Consider the following 14,789-nt stretch of genomic DNA (forward strand, 5'->3'; position numbering starts at 1 on the left):
TTGTTTGGAGGTGATGGGAGACTTGTCTGGGTGGGGGCTGAAGGGCAGACCTTTCGACACTGCTCGTCAGGGAAGGGATGAGGAGAAAACCTCTGAGGGTCTGTGCTCAGGAAAGTCATAAGACCCGTGGCAGGAGGTCGGTGTGACCAGGTAGGGGCCTGGTGTGTGCATCCTGCTCCCTGGTGTGACACAGCCTTGGGACAGACCTGCAGTTTGCCCTTTCCTCTGCAGGCAGAAGCGTGAGACACCTGGCAGTATTGTCTCATTGTGGGGCAGAGGATCTGTACTGGTCCTGCCTTTTGCTTGGCAAGGCGAGGAGCCTTCCCGCCCAGTGCTGCTCAGCACAGTGACTGCCAGGACCTGTAGCGGGTGGCTTCTTAGTTGTTGGCTTCATGTCTTGCGTCAATCATATGTCAAGATCAAGACTAATGTTGGTTTTCTGTAGGGCAGGGCCTCTGCAGCATGGTCAGCCTTGGATGGAGAGTGCGCAGTGTTTGCACAGGACAGGCTTGAGGCAGTCCATCTACCTGCCACGTGTCTGCGGTCCTGTAGGTTAAGGGCTGACTGTGAATTTTCTGATGAAGTATTTTTCTATCAAAATATGAAAGATGGTCAACATAATTTTGTTAACCTAATACCAAAGCACACAGCATGAAGACGCATCAGTATGACCTGTGTTTGTCTTCTGGGACCTTCTGCCCTGGGCAGACCCAGGTGATGGACATCCCCAGCACTGGGGTGTCCATCTCAGAGCTCTGTGAGACAGAGAGACTCAGCTTTAGACAATTTTAACTTTCAGGGGGTTTTGTTTTAGGATTTTCCATCCATGGAGATAGTTTTGGGGTTTGGATTTTACTCTCAGAATTACGAGTTTTTATGGAGACCAGGTTATTGTCTTTGGGCTGCAGAAAACAGAGCATCAAAACCGTCTGCTGTTCAAAAAAAGTTTCAATTTTTCAGTCCTAAACAACGTGTAGTATTTGGTTAGAAAGTCACAGTTGCTTTCCCCATGTGTACAAGCAATAGTTTGTTTCCCACATAGTTCTTTGTAGAGGTGTCGTATCATTACAGAGCTTGCAAAGCCAGGAGCTTGCTCTCCTGCCCTGTATGCGCTGGTGAGCTTGGCTCCAGATCACCCCACAGAGGAGCCTGCATGGCATCTCTGCTAAATGGCAGCATCTTTGGCCTGTGGGTCTGGTTGGATCAATTTGTATTTCCAGCCCATTTACCCCTCCCAGGCCCTGCTGCTCTAGAGCAGCCACAATGCATAGAGCACGGGGCAGTTTTCAGTCTAATTCTGGGTTTTGTTTAATCTGGTTTTGTAAATAATCTGACTTCTGATGGAATATTTATGATGTCTTCATAGCAACACTGTAATAAATATTTATCTTAATAACCTTTAGTTACGTGCAAACAGTAATCTTTGGTGTTACTAAGCAAGCAGGTGAGTCTCCAAAAGGCTGTGCTTTTAGGTGATGGCATAAATCTCCTGGACATTACCCTACAAATGGGAATCTAATAATCTTCTATTTTTATGCACTCAAGAGTCAGGAAAAACGTTGAAAGAGAGTCCTGCAGTGTTGCTGCCTGCTCACCGTGATAGATCAATTGAGGAAAGGATATTTTAGATAATATTAAGTAGTTTCTGGGAATTTTTTTTTCTTTTTTCCCCAATTTGCCTGGGATCCCAGCGGTGCTGTGAATGCCTTGAATGCCTTCAGCCCACCTCCCCGTGTTAGATGCTTGTCTGAAGTCACACTCCTCCTGGAACGGATTACAGCGGTTCAGCTTTCTGCTCCAGAGTTTGCAAAGTATCCAAGCTCTGTGTCTGGCTTTTGGGAGCCTCATGCTGGCAGCTGCAGAGCTGCTGCTCGCGGGCAGAGCCGCAAACTCCTGAGGTCCGGTGTGCCTGGGCAGGAGATCAGATGTTCCTGTGAAGGAGCTGTACGGCACCTGGTGCTGCACATGGCCACTACAGACACTCAGCTTCATGGCGAGTTGGAAAAGAAATGGAAGATTTCTAGGGCTGCTTTATGAAAGCGTGCATGGAAATTTCATAGCAAAACTTGGTCTGTGAGCTTGAAGTTCTGAGTAGTTGCCTTACAGGTGTTGTGAGGAGTATATTCGAACCTCCAGACTTGCTGAGGTCAGAAAAGGAATTGCAGCTGGGTAGCAAAAGCCCGAAGCGAGGATGTTTGTGCAGCAGCCGCGGGGTTTCCTGCCCTCTCTGCCGCTGCACAGCTCTGCGGCAGGTCGCAGGACAGAGCAGCGCCGGGCAGGCAGCGTTAATTACCCTCTGCTGCTCCAAATAATTCGAGGCCATGCTGAGGAGTGCTGGAGCTTGAGGAAGTCCAGACAGAGCCTGTGGGGATGGAAATGCAGCAGCAGGGAATTAGACTCTACTCCCCTCGTTTGGGAAAGATGCTACATCCCAGTGGGGCGGTCCTGGCTGCCAGGGCAGGGGCTGCCAGTGCCGCCCATCACTGAGCCCTGTCGCACAGCCCTGCTGGCTCTGGTCCCCATCATCTCTCCTGTGCCCCACCATGTCCCCCAGCTGTGGGGCTTTGGTGGCCTTTGCTGCGGCCTGCCATCCCGCTGCGCTGCGGCTTGGCAGCCGGTCGATGTGCCAGAGGAGCCCTGCGGGAGGGAACGCATTCCAGCCAGCCCCCCTTGCCCCACAGCCGTCGATGGGCAGCCATTTCACCTCTCCTGTCTCTGCCCAGCGGCTGTGACCAGCTCAGCGCTGGATGTGCCACTAGTGCCAGGGATGATTCGAGACAGCCAGCATGGCTTCACCAAGGGCAAGTCCTGCCTGACCAACCGAGTGGCCTTCTGTGATGGAGTGACCATATCAGTGGACAAGGGAAGAGCTACTGATGTGGTCTATCTGGAATTCTCTAAGGCCTTTGACACAATCCCCCACAACGTCCTTCTCTCTAAATTGGAGAGACAGGGATGTGATGGGTGGACTGTTGGGTGGATGAGGAATTGGTTGGATGGTCACATCCAGAGGGTAGTGGTCAATGGCTCAATGTCCAGATGGAGACTGGTGACAAGTGGTGTCCCTCGGGGGTCTGTGTTGGGACCAGAACTCTTTAATATCTTCATCAGTGACATAGACAGTGGGATCGAGTGCACTCTCAGCAAGTTTGCAGATGACACCAAGCTGAGTGGTGCAGTTGACACACCTGAGGGATGGGATGCCATCCAGAGGGACCTGGACAAGCTCAAGGAATGGGCCCATGTGAACCTCATGAAGTTCAACAAGGCCAAGTGCAGGGTCCTGCCCCTGGGTTGGGGCAAACCCTGGTATCAGTACAGGCTGGGGATGAAGGGATGGAGAGCAGCCCCATGGAGAAAGACTTGGGGGTACTGGTGGATGAAAAGCTGGACAGGAGCTGGCAGTGTGCACTCACAGCCCAGAAGCCAACCATGTCCTGTGCTGCCCCCAAAGCCGCGGGGCCAGCAGGGCGAGGGAGCGGATTCTGCCCCTCTGCCCCGCTCTGGGGAGACCCCCCTGCAGTGCTGCGTCCAGCTCTGGAGCCCTCGGCACAGGACAGACATGGACCTGCTGGAGTGGGGCCAGAGGAGGGCCCAGCAATGCTCCGAGGGCTGGAACAGCTCTGCTGGGAGGACAGGCTGGGAGAGCTGGGGGGGCTCAGCCTGGAGCAGAGAAGCTCCGGGGAGACCTTACTGCAGCTGCCAGGGCTGAGCGGGGCTGAGGAGAAAGATGGGGACAGACTTTTTAGCAGGGCCTGTAGTGCTAGGACAAGGGGTGATGGTTTTAAACTGAAAGAGGGCAGATTTAGACTAGATCTAAGGAAGAAATTTTTGACCATGAGGGTGGTGAAACTCTGACCCAGGTTGCCCAGAGAGGTGGTAGATGCCCCATCCCTGGGAACATTCCAGGTCAGGTTGGACGGGGCTTTGAGCAACTTGCTCTAGTTGAAGATGTCCCTGCTCACTGCAGGGGGTTGGGCTAGATGGCATTGAAAGGTCCTTTCCAACACAAAGAAACTATGATTCTATGAGCCGTGAGGGCCCGGGACCCTGGACTTGGCTCTGCAGGGCGGTTCAGCTGTCTGCTACAGCCCCGGCCCCTGCCCACGCGTGCCAAGACGAGGGTGTGTTGCCTGTGTCCCCTGTCTGTGCCCTGGCAGGCAGCGCTGGCTCTCCTGTGCCTCTCAGCCCCACTGTCTGATGGGTGGAGGACAGGCCGGTTGCTGCTGCCCAAAACTTGTGGTTATGCTGCAGTCAAACCCGTTTCCATGCGGAGGCAGCAGCAGTCAGGATGGCATTCCACTTGCAGCACCCTTGGGCTCCGTCCCCAGCAGCATTTTTTGGTGGCCACTCAGGTGGGGAGGGCAGGAGTCCCTGTGGTCACACACAGCACAAAGATGGTTCTTCCAGAAAGCAAAAGGCAGTAAGTCTCACTCTGACAGCAATGGATTGAACATCGTGTCCTTTAAAAATTTGCATTTGATGTCTGTAACAATTTCCTGAATTCCACCTTCTAATTCTCTTTCTGCTTTCTTTAGCCTTACAAAGGACGAGTCCAAAAGGCCAAAGTATAAAGAGCTTCTGGTGAGTGCAAAGCGTGGCTGCCTGCGCCCGCTGTCACGGCGCTGCCGGTCACACAGCAGGGCTGGGCCACACGGCCAAGGTTGCTTCTTGTCTTCTTGGGCCATCAAGGCAAGGTGTTCAGCTCCACAGCCTGAGGAGGGGCACCACCTCCATGCCCCCAACTCTGGCCTGCAGTCATGGCAATGGCCAAGATCATCAGTGTCTAAGTAGACACAGGAGATCAGCGTGGGGGGAAATGCCCCGTTGCAGCGGGTCGGTGATCCCTGAAGCAGGCAGGCTCAGGCAGAAGCACGCTGGGTGTGCCATGTAAATGGTGCCTTTGCTTGAGGTCCTGGTATCGTGCCAGAGCCCTGTCGAATTGCTGGCCAGTGTTGTCACATGTAAATGCCTCCAACACACGGGCCACATGACAAGGTTGGGAGTGCTCAGGCAAAAGCGGGTCTGGGAAGAGCACGGCTCTGGAGCAAGACACCAGCAGAGCCTGTCTGTGGTGGGGGTTCCTAAAGGAGGGAATGCAGCAATGCTTTTGGGTTGGGTAAATCACACCTGGCAACCATGCACCTTCAAGGAGCTCTGGGCATCTGGAAGCCACCTCTTCAGGGGATGTGTGAAACCATGCCCTGGGCCCCTGAAGGTGGTGGTGTGATATGAAAGGAGTTTGCCTGGTATTCTGGCCCAGAGAGTCACCGTGGTGTAACTTTCCAGCTGCTCCAAGTTGGGTCCGGCCAGTATGGCCTCCTGGGCAGAGCAGAGAGTCGGAGTTCAGGAGAACTGGGTTTGGGTCCTGATCTCCTGTTTGACCCCTGCAAGCCATGTCTCCCTGTCATTCCTGTCTCCTCACTGCTGACAAGGCTCATGATGAAGCCTCTCTTGAAAGTGTTTCAGGACGTGTCCATGCCACAAAGGAGCCAGGTGCTGCTAATGCTCTACCCTCACTGCCTCCTGTCCAGCAGTTCCTGACACTCCCGGAGTCCTGTCCCACCTCCATACTGCACATTTAAGATATGCATCCTCTGTATGTAAAAGCCATGTCCTGTTGTCCTACAGCCACCACCCAGCCCTGTGTTCTTGCATCAGGCAAATCCATACGCTAAGCTTTTATCTGGGGTAGCCAGCATGTGCCAGAAGCGAGAACCTAACCTTGTTGTTTTTTTATCTGATTCCAGAAACATCCTTTCATCCTGATGTACGAGGAACGCACAGTGGATGTTGCATGCTATGTTTGTAAAATCCTGGATCAAATGCCAGCAACTCCCAGCTCTCCAATGTACGTCGATTGATATTGCTGCTACATCAAACTCTAGAAAAAGGGCTGAGAGAAAACAAGCTGTAAAGAATTTTCATCACATATTGCAGTGTTTTTAATGCTCGCCCAGACACCATGTGCAATAATATTGGTGTTATTTCCATCCTGTCTGTATACTGTTGTCACATATAAAGTGCATCCCTGTAAAACCTGATCACACAGTGTTAGTGTTGGTCAAAGAGAGACCTCATCTTGCTCTTTTGTGGACATATTCATGAAATGTGGGAATAAGTACATTTATTTGTTGACCGTGATTGGATAGCACCTAAAAATTCATTTCTAGACTCAAAACTTGGAGACTTCTCAGCAGCTACTGGAAAGATTTTTCTCTCAAACTCTTCCAATTGTTGTTTCAAGTAATAATAAAAAGCAAACAAACAAAAGTTAGGCGTTGTCTGTCTGAACATTAAGAGACTTTGCCTGGAGGGAGAAGAACTTGCTTAACCAACGAGATGCTTTGCCTTCTGGAGCTAGAAAGGCAAAGGAGAATTTTATTCTTCACAAAGTGCAATAGATTTACTGCTATGAAATTCTGTTGCTTTACAGTCGCAGTGTACTTTTCTGGGGACAGTGTGCTCAGCTGAACTTCCTGTTAAAGAGAGATCATGTTAAATATAGTGAATATGTCTTTACCAAAAATATGTTGCGTTGAAAGAGGCTAACATTAAACTATTCAGAGATGGGACATAATGTATTCTTTCTCCTTTTACCAAGCCAGCCACTCTTAACTAGGTGTCCTGTAAATTGTTACCTGGTAAGATAAGGCCTTTGACCTGAAGATTTATTAAACTACTCAATTGAATTTAACCTGCTTGTGACCTGATTTATAGCTGCCCAGCGCTCACCACCAGCTGGCTTTGCTTTGACTTCAACAGTGCCGTTCATAAAGCCTGCAGCTGTTTTAATGATCCACAAACGAATGCCTGTGATTTCTAGCCAGTGTTTCTCGTGTTCCCAGCCCTGGGAACTGGCCCCAGCCTGATGCTAGCGCCTTTTCACTGACCCCAGGACCAGCCCAGCAGTGCTGCCACCACGCAGCCCACTGCCCCTGACAAGACCAAATCTCAGCGCTTCCTTCTTGCCACTGCAAGCGGGATGGTGGGGATGGCCACCCGCCGCACTGGGGCTCCGTGCCCGCCCTGCTGCTGCAAATGGCACACTCTGCTTAGCTTGCTGGAGACCTTCTTCACCACCTTCCGGGCGTATTTAACCTCTTCTGTGACCCTCTGTAGCTCTTGTTACTGCACCCTCGAGCGAACCTCACCGAGATTGTTTGGTGCAGATAGAGATGAGGGAGCATCTTAACACCTCGTGGGCTTTTAGCTGACCCAGCAAGGGCAGGCAAGCTGTCATCTTCTGGCCCTCTGCTGAGCAAAGAAGTGAATCAGTCTGGTTTTTTTTTTTAAATTGGCACATTTCTCAAAGATTCATTGTTCCTGAAAAAACTTTTTTTCCCCAAACATTACAGAACTCAGGCATTTAGAAGCACATCAGGGATACAATGGAGGCTGCAGGGTCTCTGATTTCCATTTTGAATTGTCTAGTTTAGGCACTTGGTAGGACTTCATCACTGTTAGAGCAACCTACTGTCAAAGCTCTGCGGCAAAACTGGACCCAGGAGGCAGAGGCCTAGAGACACAATGGGAGTGAAAACGCAGCGGTACTGGCAGGATTCCCAAGGAAGGGGCTTCCCACGTCAAACCAATGCTACCAAGCGCAAACTGGGCTGATGCAGGAGCACTGGAGACCAGCCCATCCCTGCCCCAGCTGCTCGGCTGGGAAAGGAGAGCCAAGGCTGTGCTCGTGTGGATGCCCGGTGTTTCTCCAGCCGCTGAGGTGACACCCTTGCACAAGGCTTGCAGCGCTGCGTGTCGCCGGCTCTGCTGTCGGAGCTGGTACCGAGGCTGGTGCCGATGTGACCCCCCGGGCACGGCCGGGCAGGGAGGTGCAGTCCTCCTGCCTTTCCTGGATTGTCTTCCTCCGGGGCTGCTCCTCAGGCGAGGAAGTCACTGAAGTCTTCCCCAAACGGACCAGGCAGAGCGTTCTGAACTAACTAGTCATTCCCAGCAGTTCAGTCACGTGGAAGGATCAGTTGAACAAGACGCATAGCGTATCTAAAGCGGTAATTCTCCCCCCAGCCCTGTAGCCTCAGAAAACTCCGCTTTTCTCAGGCTTGGCAAATCCCCGCAGCTGTGATTCATCTCACCGGCCTTCAGTCGCCCGTGACGGGACGGCGGGCGCGCTGCGTCCGGTGGGGTGCTGGCTGAGGGACCGGCCAGACACAGAGCCAGTAAAGACGGACGCGTGCAGGGATGCTCTGCCTCTGCCCCCATTTCGGACGTTAAAGTCTGGGTCACAGCTCCCCGTGACAGGGAGCCCACAAACCTTTCAAGGGGCTGACACTGAGATGGATCCTCCCAAAAATCTGTTTCCCTCCAATGTAAGCGACTGCACTTTGGGCACGGCTGGGGTTCATCCTCTGCTGCCGACGCCGTCCGGAGCTTGTCTTTAGCAGCGCAACCGGTTTTTTTTCGATGGATGGGAAATGGAAACGTGAAGCTTTGAGCTGCCAGTGACAAGGTCAGGGTTGAGGTGCTGTGGTATGGGCGTCTGTACAGAAGGACAGGTTTAGTGTATTAAACATAGATCATTATAAACTATTAAGGGTGAACCATTTATTGCAATGTATCTTTATTAAAAAAGAAAGAAAAAGGTATATAGCGTTCAGAAGCTGTGAAAATAGTGTAAGAACTGTACATTGTGAACTCCGGTTATTTTTTTTCTCTTGTACCATAGAAAAATGTATAAAAATTATCAAAAAGCTGATGTGCAGGGATGTTGCCTTATTGTCTGTAAAATGGAGCTCAGGAACGTAACTGCTTCACAGAGCTTCAGAATACTTTATCCGGTATCCTGGTTTGACTTCCTCCTCTATTTAAGATACTATACTTGGATCAGAGTGTTTATGTAATAGTTCTATCCTTTTGCTCCTTTTGCCTGCAGGTCAGTTGTAATAAAACTAGGATGCGACTGTGACCTTGGTATTTTCATTTTGTAAGGCCAGACATGAATGGGAAGATGCATTAAAAGCTGTTGAAATACCTGGCTTCCAGGTGGAGGCAGCTGTGCAGTAGAAAAGCAGCCTTTGAAACTGCTTCTACTAAATTTAAAAAAAAAAGTGTAGGGAGACCTAGATATATTTTCTTTCCCTGGAAGACCGCTGAGCCCTCTGTGCTGATGGGTGCCTCTCAGGTGAGCTCTGTTTGCTGCACAGGGAGATTCTGGTGGCTCAGGACACCTCGTCCCTGCACGGAGGGCAGGTGGCCATGCCCCGTCTGGGGAAGGGGCAGCTGATGCTCACAGCCTTGCGGGCTTCTTTGTTTTTGCAAGAGCAGTCAATGTCTGCAAAGGCCAGATGATCTGAGAGCACCAAGTCCTGGGTAACTCCTACTGCCAAGCCTTTTGGTGCTGGGAAGCCATGGAGGGCTTGGAGACTGTCCAGGCAGGTGTGCGGAACTGGACCCCAGCAGCCTCACTGGGAAAGGAGACGGTGTCGGGCGAGAGGGGCCAGCCATGAGTGCCTGTAGGGCTCAAACTGGCTTGAATGGGACCATCCCAGGAGCGCCTAGTTCAGTCGGGGAGAGCCAGAGCATACTGGCCTTGGCTCTCACATTGGCTCTTCACATGGAAGGTGAGGATTTTATCAAGAGAAGGGAAGGCGGGTAATGGAGCTGAAGAAAGTCTTGCTGCATCGAGTTACACAGTGTGAAATCTTAGCAGTGGTTAAGTCTGACAAATTCAGTGTTTCCACCACAGGAAGCTTCTTCTAGAAGGTTCCTGTTGCCAGCACAATACTTGAGTTACTTTGGACCACCTGCTGTCCCCACTGTTCAGCCAGAATCCAAGATCCCTGATGTGGTGATCTCCAGCTAGAAGACAAAATCTGACCACACGTCAGGGCAGACGCTGGAGGACCCAGCTCCTCACCTTACGGCTCCATTTGCCATGAATTGGAGCTGCTCTAGGATTCTGTTCCTTTTGCACTGCAACCTGCCTTTGCGTCCTGAGATTTGTTCTCGAGGAAGATGTTGCAGCTGAAGGAGCTGGAAGATGCTGGTAGCTGGATGTGGGTCCACCTGCCCATCCCTGCACTGGGTATTCCCATGTTCTGCAGGAGGGAGAGGATCCCTCTCGTCTCTTTTTCCCCCATGACTGTGTGGCATGCAGGAGGGACTGTATTTGTGGCCATTTCAGTTCCTCTCAGTTGCCCCTTGTTGAACTCATGCTCCGTTCTTCCTCCTGTAGACTCTTTTCCTTGCCCATTTGGACTTCACTGCCTTCACCGAGGACCTCCATTGCCATTGTATCACTGCTGAGGGTGGTACAGAAAAGGTCCAACCGACATCCCTGATGCCGCTAGTGTCGCAGACAGGACCCATGCCTGCGCAGTGCCACTGTTGCTGCTTCTTTGAGCCCTTGGGTAATTCCAACAATCCTTGCTTGAGTGACATATGATGACTTTCTCCAGCTCTGGGGATGGGAGTCCTCCCATGGGCATCATGACCAGGTCCATATGGCTCAACTCTGGCTTCTGCCTCTGTGCCACCACATGAGCTCTGAGACTGCCCTCGTTTCGGTACTTACTGCCAAGACTGAGGAGCAGATGTTTGAGCCGGCCTCCAGGTAGACTTTGAGCCATTGAGCACTCACCCTGTGACAGTGGTCCAGGCTGGCACCCTATACCAATTCCTCACATCTTTATGCCCACCTGCACATCTGAGGTGCTTCTCAGATCTTCACCAAGCATTATATAGCATCCAAAAAATCATACTGCGCTCTGTTATGGTTATTATGTGTCTGGAACTCCAAGATCAGCTTTGAGGTTTGGATGAGTTCAAATACATCCCTGCCTGGACCCAAGCAGTATGAATGCAGATGTGCACCACTTATTCCTGTCAGGAGCACTTCAAATCGTGTCATCTGTATTTCCACTGATCTTCTGCTTGGCTTCCCCTAGCCTTCATCCCAGCCTCTTGTCTCCTTTGGTGACCAGCTGAGTATACATGAAGTGGTCAGGCCTGGGTTAATACCATAGGTGCTGCTTAGAAAAAAAAAGCTCCATTTTCACTTTGTCTCCTGATACAAATCACAAGCGCGGTCATTGCTTTGAACGTGTCCAGGGAAAGGAGGAGTGGCTGCTCTGATGAATAAGAAAAGAAAGCAGCTCTTGAATTTTTCGATTATGTTTAAAGCTGTGCAGATGGAGAAAAGGATGAAGCGCAAACTCCCTCTTCTGGAGATATAAAGTGTTGTGTATTCCCACCATTGTGTTGGGAATAAAATAGCAGAGCAGGCTGGCTGGCTGGACTGTGGGGTATCTGCCAGACAGTGTGTGACTAAAGCCATTATATTTGCATAAATCCCAGGTGGAAGGGCTGGGCAGGCCACACTGCCAGAAGAAGGCGTGCATCGCCAAGCACCGGCTACTTCAAACGGCGAATCTCTGCTCAGCTGCACCAGAGGGGCTGGGTGCAGGGATGTCACTCTGCGGGTCCAGCTGTGCTAGCACTCCAGCTCAGAAGGTGGGAATGGTGAGAGGGTTTGGTGTGTATAGAAAGGCCACCTACTCTCACTGGAGAAGGTGTGCTTGCTTGCAGGGTTGTATGTATTAAGCGTGCGATATCTGTGTGCATGTCCATACTTGTGCTTGTGTGAGCGCAAACATCACAGCTATGCTGAAAACCATTGGAGAAGGTGCTTTGTGTGAGCCTAGCAGCTCATTAGACACCAGACACCTGCTTACTGGCAACCATGCCCCATTGTCCTGCCCAGAATACTTCTGCTCTGTCCCTTGTTTTCCCAAATTTGGTCCATGCCCGACATAAGTCAGCCACCTTCTTGTCAGATAGAAACACAAGAAGCAAAATTTGGATGCCTGAATTCTTTCTATGCCTCTGGCAAGAAAGTTTACTTTAGTGGCCGATCATGGAGGCAGTCCTCTCCCTTGGCCAGACAGGAGTACAGCTTGTTGGATAGAGATGGAGCCAACCAATCCTGCAGGTATCTGGATTATGTTCAGTCAGATTATTTTGAAAAGAGGAGGAGATCCTGCGGCACCTTCTGAGGAAGACAGGTTTATCACCAGATTCAAGCTGGACTGAGAGCTTGGCTGCTGCAGCACACCAGTAGCTCCATGGACTGATTACAAGTGATTTGTCTTGAGAAGCTGTTGAGTCCTTCTAGGAAGATGAGAAGAAAGAGCTTCGATATGAGGCCCACCAGACATTTGCAGAACTGGTTCATGAGCCATCCAGTTTGTGACCATCTCAAATCCTGCTGACCCAGGAGACACTGACATTTCAGTGCTCTACAGAAGCACGAACCAGGAGGGCTGCTCCATGCGAGCAAACACACCCTGGCCAGCTGAAGATGCTTTAAGAGAAAAAAATAATGAAACATGGAGAAAACTGTGATGAGTGGATGGCTGGAAGCTGTAGCTCAACCTTCTGTATAGTGCAGAGCATGGCCATTTTCCTGGTTCCTTGCACCAGGAGCCTGCATTTCTCCCTCTGCACCTGGGTTTGAGCTGGAAAACCAGGAGGGAAGCAAATGAGGAAGGTGGACAGAAAGATTCAGATCCTGGGATTCCATATCACAGTGATTTCCTGAAGACATTTGAATCTGATCCCAATTTCAAGAGGTCAGTGGAAACCATCTTGAAATCCAGCTGGTTCCTGCTTCCTGCAGAAAAGTGTCTGCAGCTAAAGCCACCTTTTTGACAGATCACTACCACCAGCACGTGTTCTGAATGCAAGAGCATTTCCAGCGAGGGATGCCAGACCCACTTCTTCACATGGTGCTGGCTCAGGTTGACACCAGGAAGGGGAATTATTTGGATGGGAGAGTTCAAATGTCTCTGATGAACGTGTTTTCTTACCAGATGAGCTACGTGGGAGATGCTCCGTGGCCTCTCCTGAGGTCCCACACTTTTGTAGCTTTGAAGCCCAGTAAATATGGTGCTGCTGAGCTAAGCTAGCAAAAGGGGTCTCGGGACTCGTCAGGCCCTGTCTGAACTAGTCTTACCCTGCCTGGAGCTTTGCTTTAGCTTGTTTAGCTGTAACAGCAATTATCTAATGACAAGATGATCATTACTTGCTTTGTTTTAGCCCTCCCACTATTGTGTGATGTAACGCAGTCTCGTATATTTTGTAACTAATAGCTAGTTATAGTGGGAAGTTCTGCGTATAAATAACTATCTGTGCTTCTGTAGTACGTGCATACAGAGGACTACAGGCACGGGGTGACAGCAGGGGCCTGAAGGAAGAGGCACAGGATGATGCCAGAGGCACCAGGGCCATAAGTATGTGGTCAGTGGTCCGTCACTGGTCACCAAAGGAATGTGATTGGGAGGGTAGGGTAAAACCAGCCTTAAGCAAAGAGAACAAAGGACAAGCCTCTTGCATATGTAAATCACACCAAGTGCAGTGAATCCAGGTACAATGTGGGGTTATATACTAAGGAAGAACAAGCATGTTAAAAAAGGTGTAAAAATTACCGTCGTTTCCCACAGCCGATTGTAGAGTGAGGAAGAAAAAACCATCAACACCAATATCTTCACTTCTCCAGGCAAGGACTGAGGATGCTGACACATGCCGTGGCACCCCACACCCTCCACCTCCAGGCTGAAATCCCCGGAGAGGTAGTGAAAGGTGAGCGGAGCCCCCAAGAAAGTGGGTAGATACGAGGAGGTCTGTGAGCAGTGATTCGGATTGTATGTAACACAAACTATTAGCATCACTGTAACTGCACCAAAAATTATTTTTTTGATTCAACTCTTAAGACATTAATGAAACTAACAATAAATTCATTACTTTGTATAAAAGCATGTTTCCTTTTGCATGCAACAAAAATTTTGCATGTAAGAAATTTGAAGGAATGCAAGGAGCTTAGTCCCTAACTTGCATGCAATGACTTGGTAGAAGTTTCAGGGTGGAAGATAAAAAAAAAAAAAAAAATTATCTCTCTGAAGGCCATCTTGTCATCCTGTGGGTAAGCCAAGATGTGCAGATAGTTTTGGTGATCTTGGAAAAACCAGGCCATACAGCCGTATCTCTATCAATGCTCATGCATGACCAAGTGTCTGGGCTTTAAAAACAGACCTTGACTCTGCTGAAGCCCCCTGAGAACCCCCTGTGCATCTTGCACAGCCAGAAGAAGTCTTCCTTCAGCGGCCTCCTTTTAGGTGTTGCAAATATGGGGGTGGCAGCAGGTCAAGGGGGTGAGGAGGGTCCATGCGTGGGTAAGGAGTGGCCCTGGTCCCCCCAAGCGAGTCTGGGTGAGAGGGGGATAGAGGCTCCAGGAGAACTGGCCAGGGATGAGCAGAGGTTTCTGCTCGGGGAGGGGTGAGGGATTGTCCGGTGCTGCTGAGTGGGGAGAAGGGGGTGGTGTGCGCTGGTGTGGGGGGCAGCGGGCGCTCGGCATGGGTGATGAGGTACCGGGGCTGCCTGTGCACGGGAGGAGGCCAAGGGCCCTTGGCTGGTGGGCAGCTGGAGAGGGCTGGGCTGGGGGCTGCTGTGGGCGCAGAGGCGGCACGGGGCATGCCAGGCGTGCCGGGGTGCTGGTGTGGGTGTCACAGGGTGACGGGGTGTCAGTGACGTGGCGGTGGAAGGCGCTGGCAGCTGTGGTGCTGGGCTCAGGGGCTTTCGGGCTGCCTCATGCTGTAGGGGTCTGTGACGGGCACGTGCAAGTCCCTCCCGCTGCCGCCTCTTCATCCCACGCACACCCGAGGACACAGGGTACCCCCGCAGAGCCCAGAGGGGCTGAGGAACGGATGTTTCCCCACATCACTTGGGAGGGGAAACTCTGCCTGAAACATGGTCCGTCTTGACCTGGGAGCTGG

The 14,789-nt window shown here is 51.1% G+C and overlaps 1 protein-coding gene across 1 annotated transcript in view; it reads left to right on the plus strand.

The window, feature by feature from the left end:
- Window positions 1-5,864, plus strand: part of MAP2K4 (mitogen-activated protein kinase kinase 4) — a gene marked incomplete at both ends in the record, with an annotated part of 102,417 nt that extends 96,553 nt beyond the window's left edge. The window contains 2 exons of the mRNA XM_082008029.1: window positions 4,539-4,584; window positions 5,751-5,864. Coding sequence (XP_081864155.1) covers window positions 4,539-4,584; window positions 5,751-5,864 — 160 coding nt within the window. The remainder of the gene's footprint in view (window positions 1-4,538; window positions 4,585-5,750) is intronic.
- Window positions 5,865-14,789: the final 8,925 nt, after the last annotated feature.

Source organism: Phaethon aethereus, assembly GCF_964289735.1.
Source record: "Phaethon aethereus genome assembly, chromosome: 18".
Classification (NCBI taxonomy): Eukaryota; Metazoa; Chordata; class Aves; order Phaethontiformes; family Phaethontidae; genus Phaethon; species Phaethon aethereus.